Consider the following 18187-nt stretch of genomic DNA (forward strand, 5'->3'; position numbering starts at 1 on the left):
TTTTACCCCACTTATTGACCATGATTGATCAACTGCACAAGTGAAACCTTTGTCTTTTAGAGATACGTACTGACTTGTACCGTACTCAATGTTTTTGAAATCTTCCAGTGTCTGTGTGTAGTTTCAACTATCAACAGTTCAGTTCAATTTGAGGTCAATTTAATCGCCCATCACTTTAGGCTTGTCTTACTTAAATTTGAAAAAAAAAATGTTTATACAAAATAACTTTTAAATTGTTCTCTCATACTTACTCCTATAATATTTGGGTGGCTAAGTTCTTGTAGTAACTTGATTTCTCGAAGAGCTGTTCTATTAATACCTGCAACATCAGAATATTACTGATTAAGAAAATAAGTTGTGATGCACCAAGGTATGATGACGGTTACATATTAAAATTCTATAACTAGCTTAAAAATGTTAACATTTGTTTTTCTGGCTCAATGCTTTGAATAGACCTACCTTATATTAGTTGATCTTTCTCTACACCCTAATTATGACTGTAACATTACATTCTGCACTCTTTCCTCTCCTTCTCTATGTACAGTATGTTTTGTCTGCATAGCACACAAGAAACAATACTTTTCACTGTATACTAATACATGTGATAATAAATCAAATCAAAAATAGTAACCAGTGGGCAGTTTTCTGTCACGAAGGTGGGGTTTCAGAGACTATGGTACTCCTGAGAATGAAGGAGAGATTGACTTTTCAATTAGCGACCAGAGGTATAAAGTATTCCTACTGGTTTTCAATCATTGTTTTCTCAAAACATAGTAACAAATTTACTTTAATAAGACAGAAAATGCTGGAAAAACTCAGCAGGTCTGGCAGCATCTTTATGGTCTTTTTATTTCAGATTTCCAACATCTGCAGTATTTTGCTCTGAACAAATTTACTTTGCCCAGCTCTCGGTGTATAATCAAAAGTGTTTTCGAGAGTCACTGACAGCATTTTCACACAATATTTCTTTAACTTTCATTTCAGTAAGTTTGAACCATCAAAAATTAAAATTGGCTCAATCATTTGAATGCAAAATAATTTGTAGTTAGCAGTTATAGCAAGATATCACGCACTGCAGTTGTCACTTGCTCTCAACTACAAATTAACAACATTCAATTATTCAGAGAGCAATAGAAAAGTCATGGCAACAAAGAGCCAATTAGCCCATTGTATCTGCGTTGACTGAGATAAAAACTGATTTGCCACATAACTGTGGAGAACGGTGGATAAGTTTACTTTCTGTCTCTCAATTAAATATCAGATTTTCTGTTGTACTCACTGCACTTCAGAAAACTTCTTATTTTTGTCAAAACACTTGTAGCGCAGGTTTATTCACAAATCACCATTTCCAGCAACAAACACTAATAGCAAAATTGTTGGAATCAGTCCAAATGAAAGCAACTTTAAACTGGTTTATCAGAAGCAAGACAATTCAACTCAGCTCCTTAGATTGGTTTCCTTCTAGGTTTTTCTTTAAAGAATAGATATCAGCATCGTGAAGGAGTAAACACCCAATCTTACCAGTGAAAAGGTTAATAATCACACAAGTTTAAAAATCATATAAGCTGCTATGAGGGGGGAAAAAAAAGGTCTTATAAGTCTTCTCAGATAAGCACAGAGGTCTGAGAGAATTCATTAAATCAGATACTGGAACTGAAAAAGGGAGTGATATACAGGCACAAACTGGGACAATGGTAACTTGCAACAATGATGGGTTAGGTCAACCAACATGGTTAAATCTTCACGCTGATCGGATATTATAATTAAGCAAGCGTAAGGTGATTGTGATTGGTTTTAATATCTATACCTTATGAATGATGTAACCTTAATCAATAACTGTGAGTGGATAGAGATAACGCCTATACTTTGATTGGTATATGCTAATTACATGTAATTGAATTTGAAACTATAATTGCTTGTGTATTTCTGAATTCAGTACTCTGGTTTGATCAGAGTCCTGTAGCTGCTGTAATGAATCATCTTAAACCACTCTGTGACTTTGTCTGGCTACTTGAGGGGAACAATAGTTACGACAAGAAGTGAAACATCGCGGCAGCCCCGCAACAACCAATTACAATCTTTCTACAATAATTTTGCCACTTCTTCCAACAGAGCTATATCTTGCCCCTATATCTGTTGCAGCTGCATTAACCAGCTGGTACATAAAGAGTTCCTGTGATATATCATCCTGTCTTTCAGAGCTCAGTTAGCTAGACAGAGATACCTCTGAAAATGAACAGCAGATTCCATAAAGCACACACAGAAGCACATCATACCATCTGATCTGAGGCCATCCTGACTAAATAATGATTATTTGCCAGTAATGTCTGATAATTATTTCTAGCTCTTGGGTGTGTTTGGTGACTGTTTCTTCAGATGTATGCTTCTCGAGTAAACTGACTGGTCTTTTCCTAACTATTTTATGTAAAGACAAGAGAAGTGTCTCTTGTCTTTACATAAAGATGTGGGTGGCACGGTAGCACAGTGGTTAGCACTGCTGCTTCACAGCTCCAGGGACCTGGGTTCGATTCCCGGCTTGGGTCACTGTCTGTGTGGAGTTTGCACATTCTCCTCGTGTCTGCGTGGGTTTCCTCCGGGTGCTCCGGTTTCCTCCCACAGTCCAAAGATGTGCGGGTTAGGTTGATTGGCCATGCTAAAAATTGCCCCTTAGAGTCCTGAGGTGCGTAGGTTAGAGGGATTAGAGGGTAAATATGTGGGGATGTGGGGGTAGGGCCTGGGTGGGATTGTGGTCAGTGCAGACTCGATGGGCCAAATGGCCTCTTTCTGCACTGTATGGTTTCTATGATTCTATAAGTGAACCATTTAAAAGGATGAATTTGCATATCACATTTTCTCAAAAGAGACCTATTTTTAAACTAAAACGTTTAAGCAGTACAGTGGGGGTGGTGGTGGGAAGTAAATTCTAGCCATCGTACATGGATATTTAGAAACATAGAAAATAGAAATATGCCATTCAGCCCCTCGAGCATGCTGTACCATTCAATACGATCATGGCTGAGCCTCTATCTCAATACTATTCTCCTGCTTTCTCCCCATATCCCTTGATGTCTTCAGTGTCTAGTTAGTTAAACGCATGAATTGGGAAGTTGCTGAATGAGTTGCCCTGTTTCTCCAGAAGCCTTGCAATACTGGTATCTTGTTGACTCAACAAGAAGTGCATGGTGCAAGAACAACTCGCACTTATATAATTGCCTTTAATGTAATAAAACATGCCAAAGCACTTCAGAAGTTGCTATCTTGATTATTTCCAGAAAACTGCTCTGGCACTGAAAACTAACTTTTACAAATGTGGAGTCTCATTCTTTCATCTTCTGGAGATTTGAATTTCTATCTTTTCATTCTCTCACTCTTAATCCAATATTTCTTTCACTGTCTTTCTGTTGGCTTCTGTGCATGATTTTACACTGTGTTATATATTCTTAACTAACACTTCCTGGTTTGGACTACAGACAGTTCTGATTGGTTAAGGACATACTTGCCTTGTTCACACAGATCTCCTGTGGAGGGTGTTGAGCTAAAATGGCTCTGCAATCACAGCAAATTCCAGTACAGGTACAAAAGTGCATTGAGCATTTATGGATAAACGCAAATGTAAGAAATGACGAGTGTCTTCTTGTTCACTACTGGCCACATAAAAGTCTTAGAGATCCACAAGATTACTGTTACCTTATTGAAATGTTATACAACTATTTGGACAAAGCCTCTGTGCTTTCTAAAAAGACCTTGAATTCTTAATTAATTAAGATATTCCACTACTTACCATCTTTAGCTTCTGATCGGTGACCAACCTTAATCTGAAAGTAAAACAAATACAGAACTTAAGCAGAGTCAATATTTTAGCTGGAACATCACAATATTACTGATAAATTAATGATGTTTTAAATATGGAACCAGTTGTCTATGAATTTTGTGTTCTCTGAAAGTTGCACCTGTGGTTTTTCCAAATTCACGAGCAGGCCCGGTGAGTATTTACCCCGTTTCTAGAATAGGCTCTCGGTCAGGTGTGGGAAAGGTACGACCTGCAGACTACATTACGGGTGGCACAGTGGTTAGCATTGCTGCCTCACAGCTCCAAAGAGGCGGGTTTGATTCCCAGCTTGGGTGACTGTCTGTGTGGAGTTTGCACATTCTCCCCATGTCTGCGCAGGTTTCCTCCAGGTGCTCCAGTTTCCTCCCACTGTCCAAAGGTGTGCTGGTTAGGTCCATTGGCCATGCTAAATTCTCCCTCAGTGTACCCAAACAGGAGCCGGTGTTTGGGGACGAGGGGATTGTCACTAACTTCATCGCAGCGTTAATGTAAGCCTACTTGTGACCAATAAATAAACTTTACTTTAAAAAACATCAGGCTCAAGGGAACGTGATATTCTGCCTGCAGGCTATAACTGATCCACGGGGTCCAACAGCCACAGGAATTAGTTTCAGGCAAGTCAGTCAATGATCAGGGGCAGAGGTGGATGTTTCTCCAGTAGTGTAAGAGCCCAGCCCCCTTGGCTTGTGTCCTCATTTAGTAATTCTTCACAGTTTAGAGATTGGGAGCACCTCTGGTAAATGCAGTCTATCTCCAGCTCTGAAACTCAAGAATGGCTTTCCACCGCCTCTTGGAAACCAATTTTAGGGTTCCTTTTGTCCATCAACAGCAACTGAGTGACTGATGAAACATTTGGAATGCTGAGCCCCTCAGAGGGCAATGCTCCCACAACACATTTAATCAGGAGTGTGTGTGTGCGGGCGGGCGAGAGCGAGAGTGAGCGAGCCAGAGCGAGCCAGAGCGAGAGAGAGCGAGAGAGAGCGAGAGAGAGCGAGAGAGAGCGAGAGAGAGCGAGAGAGAGCGAGAGAGAGCGAGACAGAGCGAGACAGAGCGAGACAGAGCGAGACAGAGCGAGACAGAGCGAGACAGAGCGAGACAGAGCGAGACAGAGCGAGACAGAGCGAGACAGAGCGAGTGAGAGCGAGTGAGAGCGAGTGAGAGCGAGTGAGAGCGAGTGAGAGCGAGTGAGAGCGAGTGAGAGCGAGATAGAGTGAGAGAGTGAGTGAGAGTGAGAGTGAGTGAGTGAGAGTGAGAGAGAGTGAGTGAGTGAGTGAGAGTGAGGAGTGGTGATGGAGTGTGAGTGAGAGATCTCAGTGAATGAGGTGAGTGAGAGAAGTGAGGGAGTCAGGTGAGTGTGTGTGCCTGATATGAGAACTCAGCTCTTCAGCAACATTCCTAATATTAATGAATTTATGAACAAAAACAGCACCTCTTTTGCCATCAAAATGACAAAAAGTAAGACTTATGTATTTGTTGAATAAGAGAACTTTTTAATTACAATAAACGTATACCTAAACAAATACAAAATACTTTAACTGTTTGTTTTTGTATGTTTGTGCCTATTGCACAAAAGTTATCAATTTTTTGATGTTTAACTTTTCAATATAATAAGAATGTTCCTTAGGGGTTCTCTCTGTACCTTGGGAGGTCAAAAAGGTTTCGTGGCTTGAAAAGTTTGGGAAATCCTTCTATAGAGGATACAAGCAACATCCCATAAATAACTGCAAATTGGGAAGTGGATGGGAGCGAGGAACCCGGGGAAGCGGACGGGAGCGAGGAACCCGGGGAAGCGGACGGAAGCGAGGAACCCGGGGAACTGATATTGAACAAATTGTTGGGGCTGCGGGCTGACAAATCCCTGGATCCGAACAGACTTCATCCTAGGCTCTTGAAAGAAGTGGCTAGGGAGATGGTTGATGAATTGATTTTAATTTTCAAAAATTCCTCAGATTTGGGGATGGTTCTATTCGACTGGAAAGTAGTAAATGTAACTCCCTTATTCAAAAAGGGAGGGAAACAGAAGGCAGGAAACTACAGGCCAGTTACCCTAACATCTGTAATTGGGAAAATGTTAGAAGCTACTATTAAAGATGTTACAGGGCACTTAGAAAAAAATCAAGGCAATCAGGCAGATTTAACATGGTTTTATGAAAAGGAAATCATGTTTAACTAATATATTGGAGTTCTTTGAAGGAATCGTGTGTTGTGGATAAAGGGGATGTACTGTACTTAGATTTCCAGAGGCATTTGCTAAGGTGCCACATTAAAGATTATTGCAGAAAATAAAATCTCATGATGTAGGGAGTAACATATTGACATGGATATAAGATCGATTAACTACCAGGAAACACAGTGTGCCTAACTTGGGTATTTTTCTGGCTGGCACGATGTAATGAATGGTGTGTCACAGGAAACAGTGATGGGGCCTCAAATTTGTACAATTTATATAAATGACTTGGATGGAGGAACTAATGGCATGGTTGCAAAATTTGCTGACGACACAAAGATAGGTGGGAAAGGGACATGAATAGTTTAACTGACTGGGCAAAGATCTGGTGAATGGAGTATAATGTCAGAAAATGTGAAATGGTACATTTTGGCAGGAAGAATAAAAAATAAACTTATCAAAATGGTGAGACTGCAGTGCTGAGGTGCAGCGGGATCTGGGTGTCCTAGTGCATGAATCACAAAAGGCTAGTCAGGAGGTACAGCAAGTATTTAGGAGAACTAATAGAATATTATTGTTTACTGTGAGGGGAACTGATTATAAAAGTAGGGAGGTTATGCTTCAGTTGTACAGGGCAGTTGTGAGACCACATCTGGAATACTGTGTACAAAATTTGATCTCCTTATTTAACGAAAGATGTAAATGCTTTGGAGAAGGTTTATTTAGAGACTGTTTCATAAAGTACATGTCCATGGGAGAGATGGCAAAGTATCAAGCCCCACTGCTAATGATCAGAAGGCAGAAAGCAAAGGCTGAGACAAGTATGAGGGGGTTTCAGACAGGAAACCAGTTGCCAAGAGGCCCAAAGCAGTCAGTGCAGGGCTGTTGTCATTTATATATTTTGTAAAACAACTTTGGGAAATAAAAACAACAAATTGGATGCAGTAACCATTAATGCTAGCCAATACGTGAAAATCCAAAAACAGCCTGGAAAACAATGGACATAGAAGTGAAAAATGGAATTCAACACAGCTATGTACAAAGTCATGAGATTAACAGGAGCAGTGGGAATATAAAGAACAAGGTAATTGATAATGTGTCTCATTATTAACCATTTGCAGCTCTTCGAAAATGTTCTGTCTTTACTAAACTAATAAATGTGTAATTGTGCAGAAAAAGGAAATCTGATGAAAGCTATGCTTACCTTCTTTATTGCAACAATGTTGTCCGTGTTCTTGTCTTTTGCCTTATATACAGTAGCAAACTAAAAATTGAAAACAGAAAAAAATTAACTAGGGAACAAAATCAAACTATGAGGTATTGCTGCCAAAAAAAAGCCTACAGCTCAAGGCACTCAAGCTGAAAACTGTGGATTTGATAATCTCTCCCTTGTATTCATGTGCTCTGCTAAATTTCAGTTTCTGATTTTGCAGTTTTTCGTGACAAATTAATCTTCAAAACCTTCATGCAGCGCAAACAGGTACAGAGGAGATGTACACAATTATTGAAATAAAACAAAGTTACAGAAAAATTCAACAGGTTTGGCAGTGTCATTGGAGAGAGAAGCAGAGTTAAGTATTCGAGTCCAATGTGACTCTTCTTTGGAATATTATATACTTGGTTTAAAAAGTCTTATTACTAACATATTCAAATTAGGTAATTCTTCACCGAGTCACTAAACTTGCAAATGACAGGCTTGTGTGTTGCTGTGGCACTGTGAAGACATAAAGTAATAACGGGCCTCACAATAAAATTCTATGATAATTCTGATGTAGGGTATTGCTTCATATGATCCATCTTATATCACAAGTTAGTTTTATGCTGTAGGAACCGCAGTTATGAGGATAGAATGGAGAGGTTGGGCCTGTTTTCTTTGGAGAAAAGGCGGCTAAGAAGACTTGATAGAGATATTCAAGATCCTGAGTGTAACTAGTGAGAAACTGTTCTCACTCAAGAGTACGTCAAAAACTAGAGGGCACAGATTTAAAAGGCGGCTCGGCGGCACAGTGGTTAGCATTGCTGCCTCAGCGCCAGAGATCAGGATTCAATACCAGCCTCTGTGTGGAGTTTGTATGTTCTCCCCGTGCCTCCGTGGGTTTCCTCCGGGTGCTCTGGTTTGTTCCCACAGTCCAAAGATGTGCAGGTTAGGTGGATTAATCATGATAATTGCCCCTTAGTGTCAGGGGATTAACAGCATCACGGGGAAAGGGCTTGGGTGGGATTATTGTCGGCGTAGGCTCGATGGGCCGAATGGCCTCCTTCTGCACTGTAGGGATTCTACGATTCTAAAAATAATGAGTAAAAGGAAAAGTCCTTTCACCAAGAAGGTGGTTTGAGTCTGGAAAGAACTTCCTGAAAGAGTGGTGGAGGCAGATTCAATCAAGGTATTCAAAAGTGAATTGGATTGCTATCTGAAAAGAAATAATGTGCAAAATTACAGGGATAAAGTAGGAGAGAGGGATTAGGTAGAATGCTCTTTCAGAGAGTTAGTGCAGACTCAATGGGCCGAATGACCTCCTTCTGCACTGTAAAGATTCTGTGATTTTGTAATTCTCTCATGAGATGTGGGTGTCACTGGCTAGGCACATTTACTGCCAATTCCTAGTTGGTGCTATCGATGCCACTAGGTAAAGGTAAGTGTGATAATGTATCAGCAGTAGCATGGCGCTCTAATTGACAATACTTAGGAGTGCGCAGATAAGATCAGAGACCATCTTTGCAATCAGTTAGCATTTAACAAAGATACACCATTATATGGCCCAAACATAGTAGTTAAAGAGTCAATAATATGAAATGGCAACCATTCAAAATAATGATGAAACCTTCGTACACCAAAAAATTATATTCAAAGCTTTTTCTAACTGAACATAGTTAGATTCAGCATTAGTTACAGTACGGTTCTTCTATCAAGGGCATAATATGCAAAACTACTGCCCCTCTCTATAAGGTGAAGAACTGCAAGCAAGCAATAATGGCAGCTTCAGATTAAAGTGAACCAATACTTCAGACTTCTGCAAAGCATCTTTGACATTCTTGTACGCGTTCTCACATTGTTGTCCAGCCCATGATCATTTCAGACATAGTAAATTATGCAATGGTTTCAATAATGTCACTAAGTTAGGAACAAATTTGCCTTTTTAATTTACTAATCCTAGAAAAGACCTCAATTGTGTCACATTCGTCAGATGTGGTGCTTCTAAAAGAGCATTTTAGGTGCTTTATGTAGGCCTTTACTATCAATAACGTGACTCATATACTGGACTTTCTTGATATGTAGACTATATGCTTGAAGGCGTTCCAATGTTGCTTCTAAATTATTCAAGTATTCCTGTTCACTGGACCCTATAATTAGAAAATTATCCAGGTAACATTGTACACCAAAGAGACCACTTAAAATCTGATCGTGGCTGACAATGAAATTTAAAGCCTATGGCAATTTACAAATGTAAAACCATGCTGAAACACATGTTCCCTGCTGGAGTTCATGCCATGTCCATGTCAACGTCAACAGCTGAAGATGGAGTGAAGTTGTACATCGATAATGTGGGATAAGTGTCCCTGTGGTCAATGCAAAAAAATTGAGCTTTTTAATGTGGGACATGTTCAGATCCCATAGAACTGATGAGACCAAGAGATGCCGGTGAAGAAATAATACTTACATTGCAATTATACCAGGTCATCAAATTCAAGTAATATTGTTCCTCGCCCCACAAGCACTGAGGTAGGGCTTGCTGGAGATCAATCAGGTAGAGGAATACTAACTGATTTTTAACACAACCTCATTCAGCAACAGTGAGGTCAAACAAAATACTCCTTTCAATGCAAGATGTCTTGACTTTGAGTTTCTTCATTGTCAGACAACCTGATGTTAATTGTCTAGGATAATAGAAGAACAGCTACATAAACTAGATCCCTGAAAAGCTAAACTGCTAGGAAATTTATTCCCAGAGAAGAAAATGTGGTGGGTAAAGCAAACACTTTGCTTCACGCAAAGTTTCTTCAGTTAGTTCCTGTTCCAATAATCGTAAGTAATAATAGGGATAGGTTATTTAGCCCTCCCAGGTTGCTCTGAATATCAACATGCTGTAGTTCAAGCATCAAAATTGGGGAGCTTTCAGTAGGCACACAACATGCAATCTCTTTGCCCACAAAGCCCTCGGAAAAAAACAAGATGCAGAGCTTTCAAACCTCTTCAGTTTGGTCTCCTAATAGCTGCTGAGATGCACTAATACAAAACCAGGGCACACCTTTCTCAAGCTGGCTCAAAAGTGAATTTGGGATTTGAGTTTGAAAACCTACAAGTGACAAGAACTTCAAGTTTACCAACAGCTTTGATTGGAATCTGAATGGATTCAAAATTCTGGCAGAGCTGGGGAGTTCATAAATGTTTATGATTCCAAATGAGCATTAACATCAATGCTGACATATGATTCAAACTGCAATGGGCAGGCATTAAAATCAGGTTGTCTCTTCAATGGCTTAATTGTTTGCATTCAAAAATTGACTACCAAGGGAAATTTTAAAAAGACTTGCATTTATATAAAGCTTTTCATGACCACTGATATCTCAAAAGTGCTTGACAGCAAATGAAGTACTTTCTGAAGTGTAGTATTGTTGTAATGTAGGAAGCACGGCAGCTAATCTGCACTTGAGAAAACTCCCACAAACAGGTGACACCCACCAGATAATGTTTTTTTCCTGACGTAGGGGGGTGGCACAGTGGTTAGCATTGCTGCCTCACAGCGCCAGGGACCCGGGTTCGATTCCCTTAGATCACTGTCTGTGCAGAGTTTGCTCGTTCTCCCTACACCTGCGTGAGTTTCCTCCTGGTGCTCCGGTTTCCTCCCATAGTCTGAAACATGTGCTGGTTAGGTGCATTGGCCCAAACAGGCGCTGGAATGTGGCGATTAGGGGAATTTCACAGTAACTTTATTGCAGTGTTAATGTAAGCCCCTACTTGTGACTAATAAATAAACTTTAACTAGATTAAGAGAAAGATTGACCAGGACACTGGGGAAAACTCCTCTGATCTTCTACATATCAGTATCATGAGATCATTTATATTCGCCTGAGCGGAATGGCCCTTAGTTTAGCATCTCATCCCAAAGAAGTCACCTCTGACAGGTGACCCCCTCCTCCCTCCACTGCAATTCACTGGAGCATCTATTGTGATTCTACTTTCTCCCCGGAGCAGACTCTGAACCTAGAAATCTTGCAATTCAGAGGCGACAATGCTACCAGCTGACGCTAAAAAATAAGTAGAAACAAAAACAGAAAAAAATAGGGAAAAAACCTCATCAAGTCTGAGAGCAGGGATGGAAAGAGTGTTTAGAGATGCTGTCAGACTTGCTGAGCTTTTCCAGCATTTTCTGTTTCTGATTCCAGCAGCTGCAGTATGTTGCCCATATCTAATTAGAATGATCTAATTAAGAATTATGTTCCTTTATTCACTGACTGCATTGCTCTCGGGCTATTATTGAAGCAGGGGTGAATGAATGTGCTGCTGGGATTGGGGGAAGAGCTCGAGCAAGGTGCCACTTTCATCCCTGGAGCAACACAGAGTGTGATCAGTCGACACATGTGAGCAGCAGGCGGCCAGAGTGAGCCCCGCCACTGCACCCGGCCGCTCTATCATTTAAACCTCCGCCGGGTACCGGTACCGGCCGAGCCTCACCTGCCCCTCTCCCAGGAAGTCCAGCTTCTCGTAGCGCTTGGCCCGGGAGCGGACATCCACCGCCATCACTCCTGGAGACGGGGGGGGGGGGGGGAGGGAAGCGTCACTTCGCAGCGTCACTTCCCGTCCCGGCCCTCGCATCACTTCCTCTTGCGGCCTAACCGGAAGCCGGCCTGGTTGCCCAGCAACCGGAACCAAGCAATCCACTCAACCGTCAAAATGATCTCCCCCCATTTGGCAAAAGCAACATTTTTAGCACTGCTGGTGAGTGAGCATGATCCACAAGCCTCCTCCTCTAGTTACCATTGCCCGAAGAATGAATCTCACCAACTTTTACAGATGCACCATAGAAAGCATTCTTTCTGGTTGTATCACAGCTTGGTATGGCTCCTGCTCTGCCCAAGACCGCAAGGAACTACAAAGGGTCGTGAATGTAGCCCAATCCATCACGCAAACTAGCCTCCCATCCATTGACTCTGTCTACACTTCCCGCTGCCTCAGCAAAAGCAGCCAGCATAATCAAGGACCCCCCCCCCCCCCCTCCTCCCCCACACCTTCTCTCATCCACCTTCTCCCATCAGGAAAAAGATACAAAAGTCTGAGGTCACGTACCAACTGACTCAAGAACAGCTTCTTCCCTGCTGCTGTCAGACTTTTGAATGGACCTATCTCATATTAAGCTGATCTTTCTTTATACCTTAAGTATGACTGTACACTACATTCTGCACCCTCTCCTCTCCCTCTCCCCTATGACACAAGCGGTTAGCACTGCTACCTCACAGCATCAGGGACCCGGGTTCAATTCCTGGCTTGGGTCACTGTCTGTCCGGAGCCTGCACGTTCTCCCTGTGGCTACGTGGGTTTACTCCCACATGCTGGTTCGGCTCCTTGGCCATGCTAAATTCTCCCTCTGTATACCTGAACAGGCGATGGAGTATGGTGACTAGGGGATTTTAACAGTAACTTAATTGCAGTGTTGATGTAAGCCTACTTGTAACAATAATAAATAAACTTAAACTTACTCTATGAACGGTATGCTTTGTATAGCGTGCAGGAAATAATACTTTTTGCTGTATCCCAATACATGTGACAATAATAAATCAAATCAAAGAGGGTGTAGGTGACCATGGACTTCCATTGGGTTGGTCCATGAATATTCTTGACAAAATATGGCAATGGCTTGCCATTGCCTTCTGCAGTATGACTAACCAGGGAACTCTCTCCTTCTTTAGTGCCAGCCATCAGGCATATTGGAAGGATTTGAAGGCTGATAATCAACCCGTTTGGCCACGTTATGAATACACTTTCTATTGCCATTAAATCCCCAAGTGGCCTGGAACTTCCAACCCAGAGGATTGTGCCACAGGACTCCTTCACTGTCATCTTTAGAAAAAGTAGACATGGAACTCCCAGTCTCAGGGAAAGGTTTGGAGTGAAGAATTATGATTGTACTGTAGATTTCATATTCATTTTGAAAACATTGGACTCTCATTAGTACAGTAGGTACTACAAAATGGTTTGTAGTGAGCACCCTTCTACAGGATCTCCCACATAGTATAGCAAAGTTAAACTAATGTATATCCCTGCTTTGCTTCATTACACCATTGATGCTTGTGCATTCAGCTGTCGAAGCATTTCATTGTGGAATTCACTTCCTAAACCTCTTCCCCTCCAAGACATTCCTTGAAACCTATCTCTTTGACCAAACTTTTGGTACTTTGTTCTCGTACCTCTTTGATCTAGATAATATGGAGAGAGCTAAATGAAAAAAAGGTGAGAACACATGCAATCTAAAACAAGCCAACATTTCATTGAATGTGGTACCAAGGAACTTAAGGAAAATCAGCCTTAATGCAGCTAAATATAAATCTTCAGACAGGAAAATAGTTACAAGAAGGGGGAGGGGGTGGGGGGTGAGACTGACTGCCCTTGATATCAAGACAGCACAATGCTGCAGTGGGAATTTCACTGGACTAGTAACCCAGAGGCCCAGGCTAAGGCTCTGGTGAAATTTAAATTCAATTAATAATAATGGAATATAGAGCTAGTCTTAGTAGAGGTGACCATGAAACTATCACCGTTGTAAAAATCCATCTGGTTCATGGTTGTCTTTTTAGGGAAGGCTGTTCTTACCTGGTTTTTGCCTACATAGTACCAGAAGATTGGAGGTTAGCGAATGTTGTCCCATTGTTTAAGAAGGGGAACAGAGACTTCCCCGGGAATTATAGACCGGTGAGTCTCACTTCTGTTGTCGGCAAGATGTTGGAAAAAATTATAAGGGATAGGATTTATAGTTATTTGGAGAGTAATGAATTGATAGGTGATAGTCAGCATGGTTTTGTGGCAGGTAGGTCGTGCCTTACTAACCTTATTGAGTTTTTTGAGAAAGTGACCAAGGAGGTGGATGGGGGCAAGGCAGTGGACGTGGTATATATGGATTTTAGTAAGGCGTTTGATAAGGTTCACCATGGTAGGCTTCTGCAGAAAATGCAGATGTATGGGATTGGGGGTAATCTAGGAAATTGGATCAGGAATTGGCTAGCGGATAGGAAACAGAGGGTGGTGGTTGATAGTAAATATTCATCATGGAGTGCGGTTACAAGTGGTGTACCTCAGGGATCTGTTTTGGGGCCACTGCTGTTTGTAATATTTATTAATGATCTGGATGAGGGTATAGTTGGGTGGATTAGCAAATTTGCTGATGACACCAAAGTCGGTGGTGTGGTAGACAGTGAGGAAGGGTGTCGTAGTTTGCAGGAAGACTTAGACAGGTTGCAAAGTTGGGCCGAGAGGTGGCGGATGGAGTTTAATGCGGAGAAGTGTGAGGTAATTCACTTTGGTAGGAATAACAGATGTGTTGAGTATAGGGCTAACGGGAGGACTTTGAATAGTGTGGAGGAGCAGAGGGATCTAGGTGTATGTGTGCATAGATCCCTGAAAGTTGGGAATCAAGTAGATAAGGTTGTTAAGAAGGCATATGGTGTCTTGGCGTTTATTGGTAGGGGGATTGAATTTAGGAGTCGTAGCGTTATGTTGCAACTGTACACAACTCTGGTGCGGCCGCACTTGGAGTACTGTGTGCAGTTCTGGTCCCCACATTACAGGAAGGATGTGGAGGCTTTGGAGAGGGTGCAGAGGAGGTTTACCAGGATGTTGCCTGGTATGGAGGGGAGATCCTATGAGGAGAGGCTGAGGGATTTGGGATTGTTTTCGCTGGAAAGGCGGCGGCTAAGAGGGGATCTTATTGAAACATATAAGATGATTAGAGGTTTAGATAGGGTGGATAGTGATAGCCTTTTTCCTCTGATGGAGAAATCCAGCACGAGGGGGCATGGCTTTAAATTGAGGGGGGGTAGTTATAGAACCGATGTCAGGGGTAGGTTCTTTACCCAGAGGGTGGTGAGGGATTGGAATGCCCTGCCAGCATCAGTAGTAAATGCGCCTAGTTTGGGGGCGTTTAAGAGATCCGTAGATAGGTTCATGGACGAAAAGAAATTGGTTTAGGTTGGAGGGTCACAGTTTTTTTTTTTTTTTTTAACTGGTCGGTGCAACATCGTGGGCCGAAGGGCCTGTTCTGCGCTGTAATGTTCTATGTTCTATGTTCTACATGTGAGTCCAAGATTAACTCTTAACTGTCCTCTTAATTGGCCTGGCAAGACGCTCAATTAAAGTGCAATTATGGGTAGGAAATAAATGCTGGCCTTTCCTGTGGTACACAAATTCCATGATTTTTTTAAAAAATGATCAAGTCTGACAAAATTAAAGTCAATGGGAATCAGGAGGAAAACTCTCCACTGGTTGGTGTCATAACAAGCTGCATCCAATATTCACCTCAGATACTGAAGGAGGCTCGGCCTGCGTGCAGCAAGACAACATGATATGTTTGAAGTAACGTACATGGCATGCAAGTTCCAGGCAATGACTATTTTCAACAAAAGCAAATTGAACTCTCTCCCTTTGATATTCAACAGCATTATCATCGCTGATCACCCCACCATCAACATCCATTGAACAAAAACCTAAACAGACCAGCCAAATAAATAGTGTCTGCAAAAGCAGGTGAGCTACTTTTACTCAGCTTCGGGGGTTTTGTCTGAGTGAGGTAAATAAAACCTAATGCATTACAAGATTGCATAAATATTAGTATAGTTCATACCAGATAATTCATGTGTCCACATCACTGAATATAAACAATAATTCAACATGAGTTACAAGAACTCCTTGATTCCTGTTAAAGACTTACTGACAGACTGCAATGCCTCAACCACGTTAGAGGCTGTGGGTTTTATACGCAGATTCAAACTAACAGCAGATTTATTCTACGAAAGGCTCCTTCCTTAAACATGGTTTTCCACCCACTGTGGTTGAGAGAGTTCTCAACCATGTCCGACCCATTTCCCAGGCCACTGCTCTCACCCGATCCCCTCCCTCCCAGAACCAGGATAGGCTTCCCCTTGACCTCACTTTTCACCCCACCAGCCTCTGCATTCAAAGGACCAACCTCCGCCATTTCCACCAACTCCAGAATGATGCCACTACTCAGCTCATCTTCCCCTCACTCCCCATGTCAGCATTCCACAAGGACCATTCCCTCTGGGACACCGTGGTCCACTCCTCCATCAAACCCAACATCTCACCTACTGCCAACAACACCTTCCCATGCAATCATAGAAGGTATAATACCTTTTCCTTCACCTCCTCCCTGTTCAACATCCCAGGGCCCACTCTTTTCAGGTGAAGCAGCGCTTCGCGTGCACCTCCTTTAATCTGGTCTATTGCATTCATCGCTCTCAATGTGGTCTACATTGGAGAGACTAAACACAGACTGAGTGACCGCTTTATAGAACACAACCACGGTTCGTCCGTGTATAGGAGACAACAGTGGTGTATTTCTTATTCGTCCACAGGATTGATACTGTCTCACTTTTCTTCAATCTGAGCATCTAGACCCGACCACCAAAAATAACTGTGTGTTAATTCCTTTATCCAGATTATATCAGGATGTCCTTCATGTAGTTGTTCAAGAACTCTTCCACGCAGATGAGGAGGAATGATCACTTGGATACCCTACAATAAATACCCACCCTTGGATGGTCAACTCAAGCTTTCTCAACACATATGGGCTGGAATTTTACTACCTCATCCGCCACGGGAATTGGAGCAGGCATGGGATGGAACATGGAAAAGTCCGTTGACCTCGGGCGGGATTTTACAGTTTGGGGATGAGCAAGGTCATTAAATCCCACCCATGGTTTCAAATCAGGATGCAGATAATGTGTTCCAAATATCTGGAGTTAAGAATCCACTGATGACCATGAAAACTTTGTTGATTGTCAGAAAATCCATCTGGTTCACTAATGTCCTTTAGGGAAGGAAATCTGCCGTCCCTACCTGGTCTGACCTACATGTAACTCCAGAGCCACAGTAATGTGGCTGACTCTCAACTGCCCTCTGAAATGGCCCAGCAAGTCACTCAGTTGTAACAATCGCTACAAAGTCTCAACAAAGAAATGAAACTGGATGAATCACCTGGCATTGACCAGAAAAGACAACGGCAAAACAAACAGCCCTGTTAACCCTGCAAAGTGCTCCTTACTAACATCTGGGGGCTAGTGCCAAAATTGGGAGAGCTGTCTCATACACTAGTCAAGCAACAGCCTGACATAGTCATTCTCACGGAATCATACCTTACAGAAAGCACCCCAGACACCACCATTACCATCCCTGGATATGTCCTGTCCCACCAGCAGGACAGACCCAGCAGTGGTGGCGGCACAGTGGTATACAGTCAGGAGGGAGTTGCCCTGGGAGTTCTGAACATTGACTCTGGACCCCATGAAGTCTCATGGCTTCAGGTTAAACATGGGCAAGGAAATCTCTTACTAGCTACCACATACCGTCCTCCTTTGGCTGATGAATCAGTATTCCTCCATGTTGAACAATACTTGGAGGAAGCACTGTGTGTGGCAAGAGCACAAAATGTACTCTGGATGGGGGATTTCAATGTCCACCACCAAGACTGGCTCGGCAGCAGCACGACTGATCAAGCTGGTCGGGTCCTAAAGGATATAACTGCCAGACTGGGTCTGCAGCAAGTGGTGAAGAAACCAACAAGAGGAAATAACATACTTGACTTCATCTTTACCAATTTGCCAGTTGCAGATGCATCTGTCCATGACAGCATTGGTAAGAGTGACCACCACACAGTCCTTGTGAAGACGGAGTCCTGCCTCACATTGAGAATAACCTCCATCATGTGTGGCACTATCACCGTTCTAAATGGGACAGACTTCAAACTGATCTATCAACTCAAGACTGGGCATCCATGAGGCGCTGGGGCCATGAACAGCAGCAGAATTGTACTCCAGCACAATCTGCAACCTCATGGCCTGGCATATCCCCCACTCAACCATTACCATCAAGCCAGGGGATCAACCCTGGTTCAACGGAGAGTGCAGAACCAGGCATACCTAAAAATGAGGTGTCAACCTGGTGAAGCTACCAAACAGGACTACTT

General features: G+C 42.4%; 1 protein-coding gene across 4 annotated transcripts in view; it reads right to left on the reverse strand.

Moving 5' to 3' along the window:
• Window positions 1-11806, reverse strand: part of cdk7 (cyclin-dependent kinase 7) — a 34103-nt gene extending 22297 nt beyond the window's left edge. For all 4 annotated transcript variants that reach the window (XM_078214988.1, XM_078214986.1, XM_078214987.1 and 1 more), the window contains exons 1-4: window positions 11671-11806; window positions 7201-7260; window positions 3782-3815; window positions 252-319 (exon numbers count right to left, since the gene is read on the reverse strand). In XM_078214988.1, the coding sequence (XP_078071114.1) occupies window positions 252-319; window positions 3782-3815; window positions 7201-7260; window positions 11671-11736 (228 nt within the window). In that variant the 5' untranslated portion in view covers window positions 11737-11806. The remainder of the gene's footprint in view (window positions 1-251; window positions 320-3781; window positions 3816-7200; window positions 7261-11670) is intronic.
• Between the last annotated feature and the right edge of the window lie 6381 nt (window positions 11807-18187).

The sequence above is a fragment of the Mustelus asterias genome, chromosome 6 (genome assembly GCF_964213995.1).
Source record: "Mustelus asterias chromosome 6, sMusAst1.hap1.1, whole genome shotgun sequence".
Taxonomy (NCBI): domain Eukaryota; kingdom Metazoa; phylum Chordata; class Chondrichthyes; order Carcharhiniformes; family Triakidae; genus Mustelus; species Mustelus asterias.